This window comes from Rhineura floridana, chromosome 3 (genome assembly GCF_030035675.1).
Source record: "Rhineura floridana isolate rRhiFlo1 chromosome 3, rRhiFlo1.hap2, whole genome shotgun sequence".
Classification (NCBI taxonomy): Eukaryota; Metazoa; Chordata; class Lepidosauria; order Squamata; family Rhineuridae; genus Rhineura; species Rhineura floridana.
Genome location: NC_084482.1, coordinates 227,189,817 through 227,203,158, shown reverse-complemented (window position 1 = coordinate 227,203,158; position 13,342 = coordinate 227,189,817). Strand labels below are relative to the sequence as shown.

At 45.7% G+C, this 13,342-nt stretch overlaps 1 protein-coding gene across 4 annotated transcripts; it reads right to left on the bottom strand.

Moving 5' to 3' along the window:
• Nucleotides 1–311: 311 nt before the first annotated feature.
• On the bottom strand, nucleotides 312–11,529 carry LOC133381853 (zinc finger protein with KRAB and SCAN domains 1-like). 4 transcript variants are annotated; one of them, XM_061621394.1, is made up of 7 exons: nucleotides 11,004–11,145; nucleotides 9,825–9,907; nucleotides 9,211–9,665; nucleotides 7,651–7,774; nucleotides 5,632–5,714; nucleotides 5,323–5,449; nucleotides 312–4,004 (listed from the first exon to the last, which is right to left on the bottom strand). In XM_061621394.1, exons 3-7 carry the CDS (start codon nucleotides 9,628–9,630, stop codon nucleotides 3,421–3,423), a joined length of 1,338 nt encoding a protein of 445 aa, XP_061477378.1. In that variant the 5' UTR covers nucleotides 9,631–9,665; nucleotides 9,825–9,907; nucleotides 11,004–11,145; the 3' UTR covers nucleotides 312–3,420. The 4 variants fall into 4 exon arrangements, with proteins under 4 accessions (XP_061477378.1, XP_061477379.1, XP_061477377.1 ...); XM_061621395.1 differs by lacking the exon at nucleotides 11,004–11,145 and adding an exon at nucleotides 11,472–11,529 and having other exon boundaries at nucleotides 9,211–9,907; XM_061621393.1 differs by having other exon boundaries at nucleotides 9,211–9,907.
• Nucleotides 11,530–13,342: the final 1,813 nt, after the last annotated feature.

Below are 13,342 nucleotides of genomic sequence, written 5' to 3'. Positions count from 1 at the left end.
CACTTGGCAGACGTAGAAGTCCCCATGCTCCGGGACGAAGGAGATGTAGGAGAACTTGCGGAAGGTGTTGTCCACCCTGGGGTAGAAGCCTGTCTCCTCCATACCCTGCAAGACCACCTCGTTGTTCTTCAGCCAGGTGATGTTCAGCACTGGGGGAGAGAACCAGACCACAAAGCAGAGGATGTTGGGGTTCCACGGTTCCATGGGATTTCTAGGGTACACCACTGTTGACAAAGGAGCGACTGGGGAAGAAGATGAATAGTGGTCATCAGATTCATGGGATCACAGAATTGTAGAGAATTGAGTTGGAAAGGGTCTGTAAGGCCACTGAGTCCAACCCCTTGCTCAGTGCAAGAATCCAACTTAAAGCATCCCCGACAGCTGGCTGTCCAGCTGCCTCTTGAAGGCCTCCAGTGTTGGAGAGCCCACCACCTCTCTAGGTCATTGGTTCCATACTCGTACCACTCTAACAGGAAGTTTTTCCTGATGTTCAGCCAAAATCTGGCTTCCTCTAACTTGTTGGAATATATAGTTCAACTTGAAGTGGTGGATTGGGCCTGCATAGGGTTAAGAAGAGTAGATAGAAAGGAGGAATGCTGGAGAGGTTGTGGTAGCATCGGGACCCAGGTACACCTCTGTGGGACTGTGAAAAATTTCAGCATTTTTTTGCGCAAATCTTTGGTATCATTCTCCAATGTCTGAGTCTGGATCCCTTTTTAGTTCTAGAGTCTGTGGAGAGCGATACTAGTCCAATGGTTCATCACAATGAGCTGGTTTCCCTGCTTTTGACATCCGCATGCTTGGATGTAGCTAGCAAATGGAAGGGGGAGACTAGCTCTTCCAGAGAGGGGTGGCAGACTCGAGTCTGGGACATCACTGTCTCTGAACACCTTACGTATCATCTGAGGTTTATATATGGTTTGGCACGGCATGATCACTTTGATAGACTTTGGTTCCCCTTCCTTAGCTTTGTCAATAAGAATAGTCCATTTCTTCACCCTCCTCTACTCATGCAGAGTTCTGGAGGAGATATTTCTTCTAATGCTTCTTCCTTTGGGTTTTTAGAACTGAATTGCATATTACCGCTTCTGATGGCAGGAGTTTGATTTACTGACAATTCAGCTGACGTGTATACGCTCTTCTTGTGCTTTTCTTTCTTTTTCAAAAATCATCAACAAAAATATTTTTTTCAACAAACAATTAAGTGTTTAATAAATGCTTCTAAATAAATAAATAAGCCACATTAACTTAAAAGAACCCACACCTCCAGTAACAAGAGCCGCTAGGGAAATTGGGTGACCTTCCGCGTCAGCAGTTTAGCCTGGTTCAGCAGGGGAGATGGAAGGGCCAACTGTTCCCTTTCTCCTTGGCCAGTAGCAATGAAAAGAATCACATGATATGCCTGAAATCACATGACTTTATTTTTATTTAAGAAACTTCTTTAGCACTTTTTAGGATAATCACCTGATAGAGCAGCATATAATCAGTAAAATACATCAACACAATCACTACAGCAACAAAACTATTTTAAAAACCATAGATGCATAGGTAGTTGCATTATACCGAGTCACATCATATTGGTCCATCTAGAGTGTAGGGTATAGGTAGCTGCCAGGGGACATGGGTGCAGGAAAGCTGCAAACCTGCTCTCCCCTTTCCACTCTCTTTCTCACCCCTACATGCCTGCTGCTTTAGCTGTGGGGGATGCTCTGCTGTGCATCTCAGATGACTCATATCTGCACTGGCCAAGCATTTTGCACCATTTACCTGTAAATTGCCTAACAAAAGGAATGGTCAACCAGCAGTGTTAAAAATAACTCTTGCTTGCTTTCTCTAATAGAGATAAATTGCTTGTGCTAACTTAACTCATTTCCTGCAGACAAAGCTTGAACACAATCCTCCTTATTCCAAATCTAAGATTCAAACTTTTCAAATAAACCATGTTCATTTTTTTTTTTAAAAAAGCAATTTCACAAACCTCAAGCTCTAAAAGCCTTATAGCACAAATCTAGCATTTATAAAGATCTGAGTACTGTCTTTTTCGTAAGTCATCCTAATAATATACTTCCCTCTCATAGGCCTTGTGGGATAGGTCTCTCCTTACCTTCAGGCTGCACCCTAATCTGAAGCAGCTACTAATGCACAAGCAACAATAGACCATCCAACAGAAACTGAAAAAAAAGGGACCAGATCTGGTAATGAGTCCAGATGTAATATCCATCCCCATATCTACTCAGGCAGAATGGTCACAGGATTTTGCAACGTCATCCACAATTCCAAGGGTTCCTTCACCTGCTCGGCTTCCAACATGATCCGTGCTATTATCTACCAGCAATGCCCTTATGAATGGTCACTGTTTATTTTGCACATGTTTAAACTTTACAGCAATTGTCAAAGGCAGCATTTTCTGTTATTTGGTTTCAATCGCACCTCTACATTTTCCCTCTCTGCACCCTTACGCTTCTGTACCAGCCCACTAAGAATAACACTTCATGCATCAGATGAAATGAACTCTAGTCCACAAAAACATATACCATAATTAATCTGGGAGCTTTACAGTTGCCACAAGTGTCTTTGTTGTTTTAGAAAAAGAGTAAGCATTTGTATGCTTTGTCTTTTCATGACTCTTCATAGTTAGTGGAATATGGTAAGATCTCTGTGTTAACTGAAGTTCTTTCCAGACTGTTTGTATTTGAATGCTTTCTCTTGTGTGGGTTGTTTGCTACTTAGTTTTCCACTATGAAAGTGGATCTTTCCATTTATATGAGTTTTCTCCTGTGTGGGTTCTTTCATGTAAAGTAAGACCAGTGCTCTGACTAAAGCTCTTTTCACACACTATACATTTGTATGGTTTCTCTCCCGTGTGGATTCTTTGATGTGTAGTAAGATGTTGATGCCAACTAAACCTCTTTCCACAGTCCATGCATTTATATGGCTTCTCCCCTGTACAGGCGGGCCCTGGTTAGACGGCAGGTTCCATTCTGGACTGCCGCCGGAAAGCAGAAATCGCCGTAAAGTGGAACCCATTGATGATAATAGGGCGCGTTGTGCGAAAATGATGTCAAAATGGTGAGCGAAGGGGGAAAATGCCATAAAAGCGGAACAAGCACCTTAATGCGGGGACTTTCCCTAACTGAAAGCTGCCGCATTAGTGAATTGCTGTAAAGCGAAGCGCTGTAAAGCCGGGCCCTACTGTATGGGTTCTTTGATGTCTAGCAAGGTATCCACTATCGCTGAAGCACTTTCCACATTCGATGCACATATATGGTTTCTCCCCTGTATGGTTTCTTTGATGTTTGGTAAGGTCTTGACGCCAACTGAAGTTTTTTCCACTGTCCATGCATTTATATGGTTTCTCTCCTGTGTGGGTTCTTTGATGTGAAGTAAGACCAAAGTGCTGACTGAAGCTCTTTCCACATACTATGCATATGGTTTTCCCCCCGTATGCGTTCTTTGATGTGTAGTAAGATTCCCACTAGCACTGAAGCTCTTTCCACACTCTGTGCATTTATATGGTTTCTCCCCTGTGTGGGTCCTTTCATGTGACGTAAGGTGATGACTTTGATTGAAACTCTTTCCACACACAATGCAACTATATGGTTTCTCCCCTGTGTGGGTTCTTTGATGTTGATTAAGACTACTGCTAGTACTGATGTTCTTTCCACACAGTGTGCATGTATAAGGTTTCTCCCCTGTGTGGATTCTTTGATGTTTAATAAGATGTTGACTCCAACCAAAGCTTTTTCCACACTCCATGCATGTATATGGTTTCTCCCCTGTGTGGATTCTTTGATGTTTAATAAGCTGCTGACTCTGACTGAAGGTCTTTCCACACACTCTGCATTTGCGTGCTTTCTCTCCCGTGTAGATACTTACATTATTTTGACTGTGTTGTTTATTCCAACTGAAGATTTTTGGTCCCCTTTGATTTTCATATGTCACTTTTCTGATTTCATATTCTATAACTGATTCCATATCATTTGCATTGGGCTGCCCATCACCTGCTTGGGAAACAAATAAAAGGAAAAAGAAAATTCTTATCGGAATGCAAGGCAAAAACCAAGGATCTCATCAAGGACAAGCCCAATAGCTGCTTCTCTGTTGAGTGCATGGCAGGCCCACCCACAACTTCCCTGCATGCCCCAGTTCCCCTCAGATATTTCTGTATTGAGGCAGAAAGTCTTCAGGGGGATTCCAAGCACTTTCTGCTGAACACTTGGAATTCCTGAACGTAGAATGTCTTCCATGCACAAATTCTGCTGACACCAACCCTGATGAGCCTTAGTTTGGAAGCTTCAGCTAGTGCAGAATGCGGCAGCTAGACTATTGACGAGGACCAGTCGGTCTTCGCACATAACTCCTGTTCTGGCTCGCCTGCACTGGCTACCTATTTGCTTCCGGGCGAGATTCAAGGTGCTGGTTATGACCTATAAAGCCTTACATGGCGTGGGACCGCAATACCTGGTGGAACGCCTCTCCCGCTATGAACCTACCCGCTCACTTCATTCAGCATGTAAGGCCCTCCTCCGGGTACCAACCCATCGTGAAGCCCGGAGGGTGGTTACTAGATCTAGGGCCTTTTCTGTCGTGGCCCCCGAGTTGTGGAATAGCCTCCCCGAAGAGGTACGCCTGGCGCCTACATTATTATCTTTCCGGCGCCAGGTAAAGACCTTCTTATGCTCCCAGGCATTTTAATCATTTTAATCTTTTTATCTTTTTAATCTTGTAATACTAATCCTTTTTATCATCTTATATTTTGTTTAATTGTATTTTGTTTTCATTGTGTCTTATATGTTCTGTGATTTTATTACTATGATGTATGTATTTTATCCTATTCTGTTTACCGCCCTGAGAGCTACTTGCTATGGGCGGTATATAAATGCAACAAAATAAATAAATAAATAAACAGGCACCTTTTGAAGACAGAGGAACATGGAGAGCTGACTTATTCCAAAACATTGGTTCATCTAGCTCAGTTCTGTCTACCCTGAACAGCAGGATTTCAGACTATGGTCTCTTGCTGTCATAACTGGAGATGCTGGGAACTGAACCAGGGACCATCGGCATGCAAAGCAGATCTACCTCTGAGCCACTTATTTGTCTTCCCGGGTTGAGCTCACTGAGAAATATTGTTCACCCTCACTGAACTGCGTATGATTTTGGTACTGTCGGTTTTAGATTGTTTCTCTCCCAAAGAACAAAGCTCTGAAGTGAGCCGGAGTGCACAGAGACATTGGGATGGGGACTTCTGGGCACACCATGCTCTTCCCCCTCTATTAGCCCACACGTGTTTGCCGCAAAGTGGCAAAGGGCGATGCTTACCCAGAGAGGCCAGATTCCTGCAATTCTCCTCCATGACTTCCTTATGCAGAGCTTTTTGGCCTAGATCCAGCAGAGCCCACTCCTCCTCCGTGACATGCACAGCCACCTCCTCAAAGGTCACTGGACCCTGGAAGAGGAAAAATAAATTGTTTTGCCCTGTCAGATAACAAAAGAACCCAGAGAGGTTCTCCTGACAGAGCCCAAGCTTCTTCAGTTGCATTCAAAGGATTCCAAGTGATCTGTTTGGGCAGACTCAAAAGGGGCACCCAGCCTGCCCCTTGCCCATCTCTGCAACCATTCTTCTCCTACCTGATCCAGGGACTGTGCAGCAACTGTTTCAGCTCCATCACAAAGAGAATGGTTGAAAGGAAGCTCCAGGGTCATTTCACCACCTGGGAGGGAGACAAAGGAGGTGGGGCGGCAATTGAGCCTGTTGTCTGCCTGGGCCTATTCAAGGTGCTGGACCTTAGTATCAAGCCCCCTAAATGGACTGGGCCCTGCATGCCCCAGAGAGGGATTCCTCTCACATTTTTCCATTTCTTTATTCCTAAACTCACTTACACCACACCTTTTCTTGTTCGTTTTCAGTTGATCCTTCTCAAGAACAGCAGAACAGAAATGGAATCAATGACCTAGGGAGGAGGTGGGCTCTCCAACGCTGGAGGCATCCAAAAGGCAGCTGGACAGCCACCTGTCAGGCATGCTTTAAGTTGGATTCCAGCATTGAGCAAGGGGTTGGATTCAATGGCCTTATAGGCCCCTTCCAACTCTATGATTCTATACACCGGACTGTCCAGAATGCACATGCTCCCATTTTAGCCTCACAACAACCCTGTGACGTAGGTTAGGCTGGGAGTTTGTGAATGGCTCATGGTCACCCAGTTGACTTTCATAGCCAAGTAGAAATTTAAACCTAGGTGTCTCTAGTCCTAGTCAAACACTGTAAACATTTCACCACGCTATAGCTACAATAATGCAGAGAAATGAACATCAATCACATTCACTAAACTGTGGGAGGAGATGGAGACAAGCTCTCCACCACTGTCACGGGAGAGTGGTAAAAATATGTCTGAAACATGTCCTGTTTTAACAAATAAGGCAGTAAAAAGATCAGAGATGCAGGCATGGATTAATCAGACCCCCCCCCCCCAGGAACTATTGTGATTCTCCCCAATACAAATCCTAGATTTGGAATGCCTCGAAGATACGTACCAGGAGCATATCAGACCTCAGGCATGACCTTTAACCAAACCAGACTGTCATCTCCTCCCCCCGCCTGAAGGGTTGATGTGTTAAGAAATATAAAATAGAGCTTCAGAAACTCCAGATCTAATAGGAGATAATGTGGTCTAGCTTGAGGTAGCAACTTTTTAGAAAAGCAGGTAACAGGAGGTTTACTATTATGCTAACTTTACGCAGGAACCGCAAGGTGAACTTTGAATGACAGCAAACTGCTTGACCGCACTCTAAGAAAGAGAACCTTTTTAATCTTAGTGGTTTGATGGCTTATTAGGTAAAGAAACCAATGTCTTATTAACCACTTTTTATAGGAATATCATTAGTGCTCTGCAGTGACGTTATGTTGAGGTGGCTTTTAGACAGGTATATAACGAGCTTTTTAGATTGTAAGGGTGCTCTCTCTCTAACTTGGTTGCGAGATCGAGACCCAGGCTTGGTAAAGTATACTTTTATATTGTAAGACCTGATCAATGCTCTTTTAATCATCCTTAGGGAAAGTATTTTCTGTATAGATAAATAGGGATAGATAAATAAAACAGAGTTGTATTATTGGTTGTTCTTGCTGGCTCTTCTTCAAAATAAGTTCTCTCTCCTATAATACTAAGAAATCTTTTCTGCTATCTTTTCGGCGCCTTTTGAAGACTTTCCTCTTTCAACAAGCCTTTTAGGTTGAGACCTATCCCAGTCTGCATCTGTGTCAGAATTGCTTAATATGTTTTTTAATAATGTTTTTAACCCTTTTTCAAAGTTGATTTTTTAAAATGTTTTTAACGCTGTTTTGTTTTAATGTATTTTAAGATCTGTTTTTACGATGTTTTAAAGTGTTTTTAGCATTTTGTTTGCCGCGCTGGGCTCCTGCTGGGAGGAAGGGTGGGATACAAATTAAACAAACAAATAAATAAATAAATAAATGTAGGTAGGTATTGGAGGCTCTTTTATAAGGCCTTGCTTACTCACAAAGGGAATCATTGTTCTTAGGCACAGTAACGCAACTTGGGGTACAAGTGCCTGAAGAAGAGGTCACCACGACACCACCACAAGCTCAGTGACAACACAAACAGCAGGCTGAGGTTGTCCATTAATCCCTACCTTGTGAGGCAGTTCCTCTGTCACCCTCTTGCACGCTCCCCCTGAATAGCAGCCACTGGGTGGGATCCAGGGGAACCTTCTCTGTCGCAGAGAAATTGCTGGCCACTCCTCTCCACCCCTCCACCTGAAACATCAGCAGTGGGAGGTCCCAGGCAGGAAAGGAAGAAAACCATCAGGGAAAGGAAGGCATAAGAACATGGCAAGAGCCCCGCTGCATCAGGTCTTTATGCATTTATATGGTTTCTCTCCTGTGTGGGTTATTTGATGTGGAGTAATACCAAAGTGACCCAGCACTCTGTCCTCACTGTGGCCAACCAGATGTTCCAATGGGAAGCCCACAAGCAGGCCCTGAGTGCAACTGTGCTCTCCCCACCTGGGATTCCCAGCAACAGGTATTCAGAGGTGTACTGAATGCAGATAATGCAAATAATGCTTAGCCAATGGAGGTAGTGCATTGTCCTCCATGAATTTGTCTAAGTTCCTTTTAAAGCCATCCACGTTGGTGGCCATCACTGCGTCTTGTGGGAGCAAATCCCACAGTTTAACTCTGCGCTGCATAAAGGAGTCCTTCCTTTTGTCTGTCCTGAATCTTCCAACATTCAGCTTCATTCGATGTCCACGAGTTCTGGTGTTATGAGAGAGGAAAAGCTGTTCTCTCTCCACGCCATGCATAGTTTGATGCACTTCTGTCATGTCCCCTCAGGAATGGAGGCTAATCATAGGGACAACTTCTCTAGTTTTGTTTGATGACCAGCAATTTCACATTTGAGTTCTTTAAAATCTCTTGGGTGGATGCCATCCAGACCCAGTGATCTGGCAGTTTCTGTTTTGTCGGTAAGACCTCAAACTACTTCTCTTGTCCCCACTACTTGCCTCAGTTCCAAAAAAGCCCTTCCTGAGAAAGTTACTTCAGGCAGAGGGATCTGCCCTATATCCTCCACTCTGTGATCTGAAGGGTGCATTCAACCCGAGTTTCTAGTATTTGTGGTACTGAACAATCCCCCAAGAACTGTGACTTTCCCATTCAGCTTCCTTTTTACTAAACCCCTCATTTTTGGGAAGTTTCCTCTTTTGAAGTCAAATGTCACCGTCCTGGATTTTTTTTTTTTTCGCAATTGTCCATTTACATATCTGTAATCCCTTAATAGCCCTGAGGTCACTGTTCCCAATTACTTCAACAACACTTTGATCACATATTTGGCCCTGAGCACCAGTTGGGATTAACTCCGGGGTCACCACCCCTCTGGTTGGTTCCACGGCCAACTGTTCTGGGGTACAGTCATTTTGGCTATCTAGAAATATTATCTCTTTGTGGTGACAGGAATACACAAGTGATCAGTCTATGTGATGGTAGTTGAAGCCATCAGTTACTACACTTCCTCTTTTGGATGTTTTCTTATTACTAAATTAGTACTTGGGGTTCAGTATCATCACCCACAGCTATTCTGGGATAGGCAAAGGCCAAGGAGGGTGAGACTGGGACCAATTTTGGTGGTTTTTATAGGATACTGCACACATTATTGTCCCCTTGGAGCTACCAGTATGAAAATGCTCTCTCACCTGCTTCTCCTCCTCTTCCTGCCTCCTCCCCTCAGCTTGGCTCAGGAGGAAGCCTTCCGCCAGGGCCACCGCCTGGGAACTGGTCTCCGCTCCGCACTCCCTGACCCAGCTCTCCATCTCTGGGGGGAGGACAGCCAGGAACTGCTCCAGGACCACCAGGTCCAGCATCTGGGCTTTCGAGTGCCTTTTTGGCTTCAGCCACTGACAACAGAGATTGTGGAGTCGGCTGGAAATCTCTCGGGGGCCTTTGGCCTCCTGGTAGCGGAAATGCCTGAAGCGCTGGCGCTGAATGTCTGAACTGATGGCTCCTTCATCCCGGATGTTCTGCTCTGTTCTTTCCCAGAACTCCCCACTGCTCTCAGCCTGTGTGAAGTGGGGGCCTTTTCCTGCCCCAGGTCCAGCTGAGTTTTGCTTTTCCATCCTTGGTCTCTGCACGAGCTCAGCTTCCAACAGGACTTGAACAACAAGAGTTTGTTATTCATTCATTCATTTTTGATATTTGTAATCTGCCTTCCATTAATTAATTAACTAACCCCACAATTAAAACTTTGGAACCACAAAGAGCAATGAATAAAGACAAACCAAAAATGAATGAACGTCACAAAATTTGATACCTGTCACAAATAAAAAGTGGTAGATGCCGGGAAACTGAGTAATAGCTCTCGAAGTTCACCATGCTCATCAGTCCTCCTCAAATCTGCAAAAGAGTAGAATCGATTTAAATATGTTTTTATTGTTTTAGTGCTTGTTGTTTACTGCACTGGGCTTCTTTGAGAAGAAGGGGAGGATATAAATTTAAAAAACAAATAAATAAAAACAGAGTAGGGCAGAGGGTGCCAACGGGCATTGCCCTCCATCTTTTCTGGACTCCAGCTCTTAACAGCCCCAGGCGGGAATGGTCAGGGAAGGCGGAAGCTATAATGCAACATCTGGAAGACACCAGGTGGAAAGTAGCTTCCTTATATCAAAAGTGAATTAGCATTAAAAATGTGTGGACAGATGTTCACTGACATAGACTTTAATCCTAGTCAGGAGTAGCGGCGGTAGGGGTGGGGGGGTCCACAGCAATAAAGAAAAATGTCTGTGTGTGTGTGGCAGACTTTGCAAAAATTTAATTGCTGTAAACTGCTGAGACAGCTTCGGCTATGGGGCGGTATATAAATGTAATGAATAAATAAATAAAAGGTGGGGTGGAAGGGGAAATGGGTACAATTTTGGAGATTTTAATAAATGAGGGGGGGGTTGGGGGTAATTGGAGAGGGAACAAGCACAGAGTTCAGCCCTGGGGAGCTCAAAGCAGCTATTTAGATTTATTAACAGAAATGGGTATACAGAGTCAGACCATTGGTCCATCTGGCTCAGTACTGTCTACTCTGACTGGCAGCAGCTCTGAAGAGTTTCAGGCAGGAGTTTCTCTCAGCTGTACCTGGAGATGCCATTGGGGGTTGAACTCGGGGCCTTCTGCATGCAAGTCAGATGCTCTAACCACTGAGCCTTTCCCAAATAGAGGCATAGGACACTTCCTTATCCCGACTCAGACTCTTGCTCCATCCTTTGGGGGAATTTTGGGAACCACTGGTCTACACTGACTGGCAGCTGCACCCCATGGTTTCAGGCAGGGGGCATTCCCAGTCCTACCTGGAGATGCTGTCATTGGGGATTGAAACGGGGACCTTCTGCATGCAAGGCAGACGCACTACCCACTGAGCTACTGCCCTTCACCCTAAAGACAGAAAAATAAGCATGGGGAGGGGATCCAGTGGAGAAGACTGAGTTGCTGCAGGGAGATATACCTGCATTGGATTCTTGCACTGAGCAGGGGGTTGGACTTGATGGCCTCATGGGTCCCTTCCAAATCTACTATTCTATGGTTCTATGCCGACATTCCTAAAGCAGAGGAGCTCTCCTGGCCCAAAACACGAGCCTCCCTTCTCAGGTGCAGGCTACCCTTCTGGTAGCAAAGAACCCTACTCCCCCCCCAAAATGCCTCCCACAGCCCTGGGGCTTCCGCTTCTCCAGCCTTGCACCCCGCAGTGCACATGTCCTGAAGCCGGCCCCATTCCTCCAAAGAACCCACGCAGCGCCGCCTCCCTCCCCCCCCGCCCACCAGCAGCAGCAGCAGCAGCAGCAGTAGTCCGCCTTTCTTTGGCAGAACCCCCCCCCAATCCTCTGTTGGAGCATCTTCAGCTGGGCACTTCCAACCCCCCCCCCCCAGCCACCCCCTTTCTCTCCCCCCCGCAAGCTGTTGCCACTCGCCTGACCCAGCAATGCAAGATCTGCAGTCCATTTCCACGCGCGGGGGCGGGGAGAGGAAGTGCATCTTCAACTCACAGTCGCCCCACCCCACTTCCTGAGGTGCCTCTCTAGGCATCCAGCCTCCCTCCTCTCGGCGGCTCCCCCCCCCCCCCGTTTTCTTTTGCAAGGGCATCGTCTGCAAGGGTTGAAGCCGTTGCTCGCAGTCCTAGAGGAGGGGAGTCACTTTTTCCTGCATTTTGTTTAAGGGGGGGCAGCGGAGGTGGGAAGCTGGCTGAGCCCCTGCCTTGCATGCAGAAAGCCTCGGGTTCAAATCACCCCCATCCGACTCTCTCTGCCCAGAACCAGGGGGAGGCGAGAGGACTAGGGGGGTGCAAAGGAGCGATAGGCAGGGAGGAGGCAGCCCACGAAAGGAGCGTCTTGTCGTGATGTGGCTGTGCTTGGAGTTGGCTGCTGTGGAGGTGCCAAGAGCTCCTGGGAAGGGCTGCAGCTCAGGGGCAGAGCAGGCCCTTTGCATGCACAATGCAACATGCAAAAAAACCCGAAAAAGTCCCAGGTTCGATCTCCAGGGAGGACTTTGGACTTAATGGGCTTATTTCACTTGTGAAGCGTGCAATTAACGTTCCCCTTGTCTCCCTTGTTCCCCTTGCCGCCTTTGTCTGTGTGTGTGTTATGTGCCTTCAAGTCAATTATGACTTATGGCAACCCTATGAATTAGTGACCTCCAAGAGCATCTGTGGTAAACCACCCTGTTCAGATCTTGTAAATTCAGGTTGGTGGCTTCCTCTATGAGATCAACTTTCCATATACCTTCCTGATATGTTAAAAGTAAATAAAAGCTCAAAACAAGAAGCTCCTGTCTTGCTAACAGCGATTAAGAAGAAATACTCTGAGCATGTGCAGTTGGCATTTTTTTTAAAAAAAATGCACTAAAATCATAGCACCATCACAAGGACAAGAATGAAATGGTACCTTGATGCGAAACACATTGGGTGGTGTTCAGTCCTAGTCGTACTCAGCGTAGACCAATTGAGGTTAATAGGCATGACTAACTTAGGTGCATTAGAGAGCCAGCTTTCCCCAGGCACCTGGTTGGCCACTGTGAGAACAGGATGCTGGACTAGATGGGCCACTGGCCTGATCCAGCAGGCTCTTATGTTCTTAATGGTTAGAGTGTTGGACTATGACCTGAGAGACCAGGGTTCGAATCCCCACACAGCCAGAAAGCTCCCTGGGTGACCTTGGGCCAGTCACTGCCTCTCAACCTCAGAGGGAGGCAATGGGAAACCACCTCTGAACCCCGCTTACTATCAAAACCCTGTTAATAGGGTCGCCGTAAGTCAGGATCGACTTGAAGGCAGTCAATTTCCATTTCAACTTAGGTGCATTGATTTAAGTGGGTCTGCTCTGAGTAGGAGATATACTGAATAGAGCCCAGGTACTTGGGAATAACTGCTGGTCCCATGCTGTGAAACACTCTCCCAAGAGAAATTTAGCAAGCATCCTCATTTCTGACTTTCACGTGACTCCTGAAGATCTTTCTATGCCAACAGACCTTTGCAGCTGCTGGATTATTGCTTTTGATTAATAAAATGAGTGTCTGTAACCATGCTGATGTCCACTTGGCTGCCCTTTAGAAAAAGCAAGAAACAAAGTTTTTTTAAAAAAATAAGAAGGTGCTGTGGTGCCCACTTGTAGGTCCTGGCATGCAACATCCAAAAACCAAGAAAGAGAAAAGAAAGGAGGAAACTCCAGGATGCTAGAAAAAAAATATTTTATTTTTAACAAAAGCCCAACGCGTTTTGGCCGGTATATGTTTAGGCCTTCATCAGGGGAACACCTGGTGTGAAATATCCTTCTGTGAGCAGAATTGCTTGCA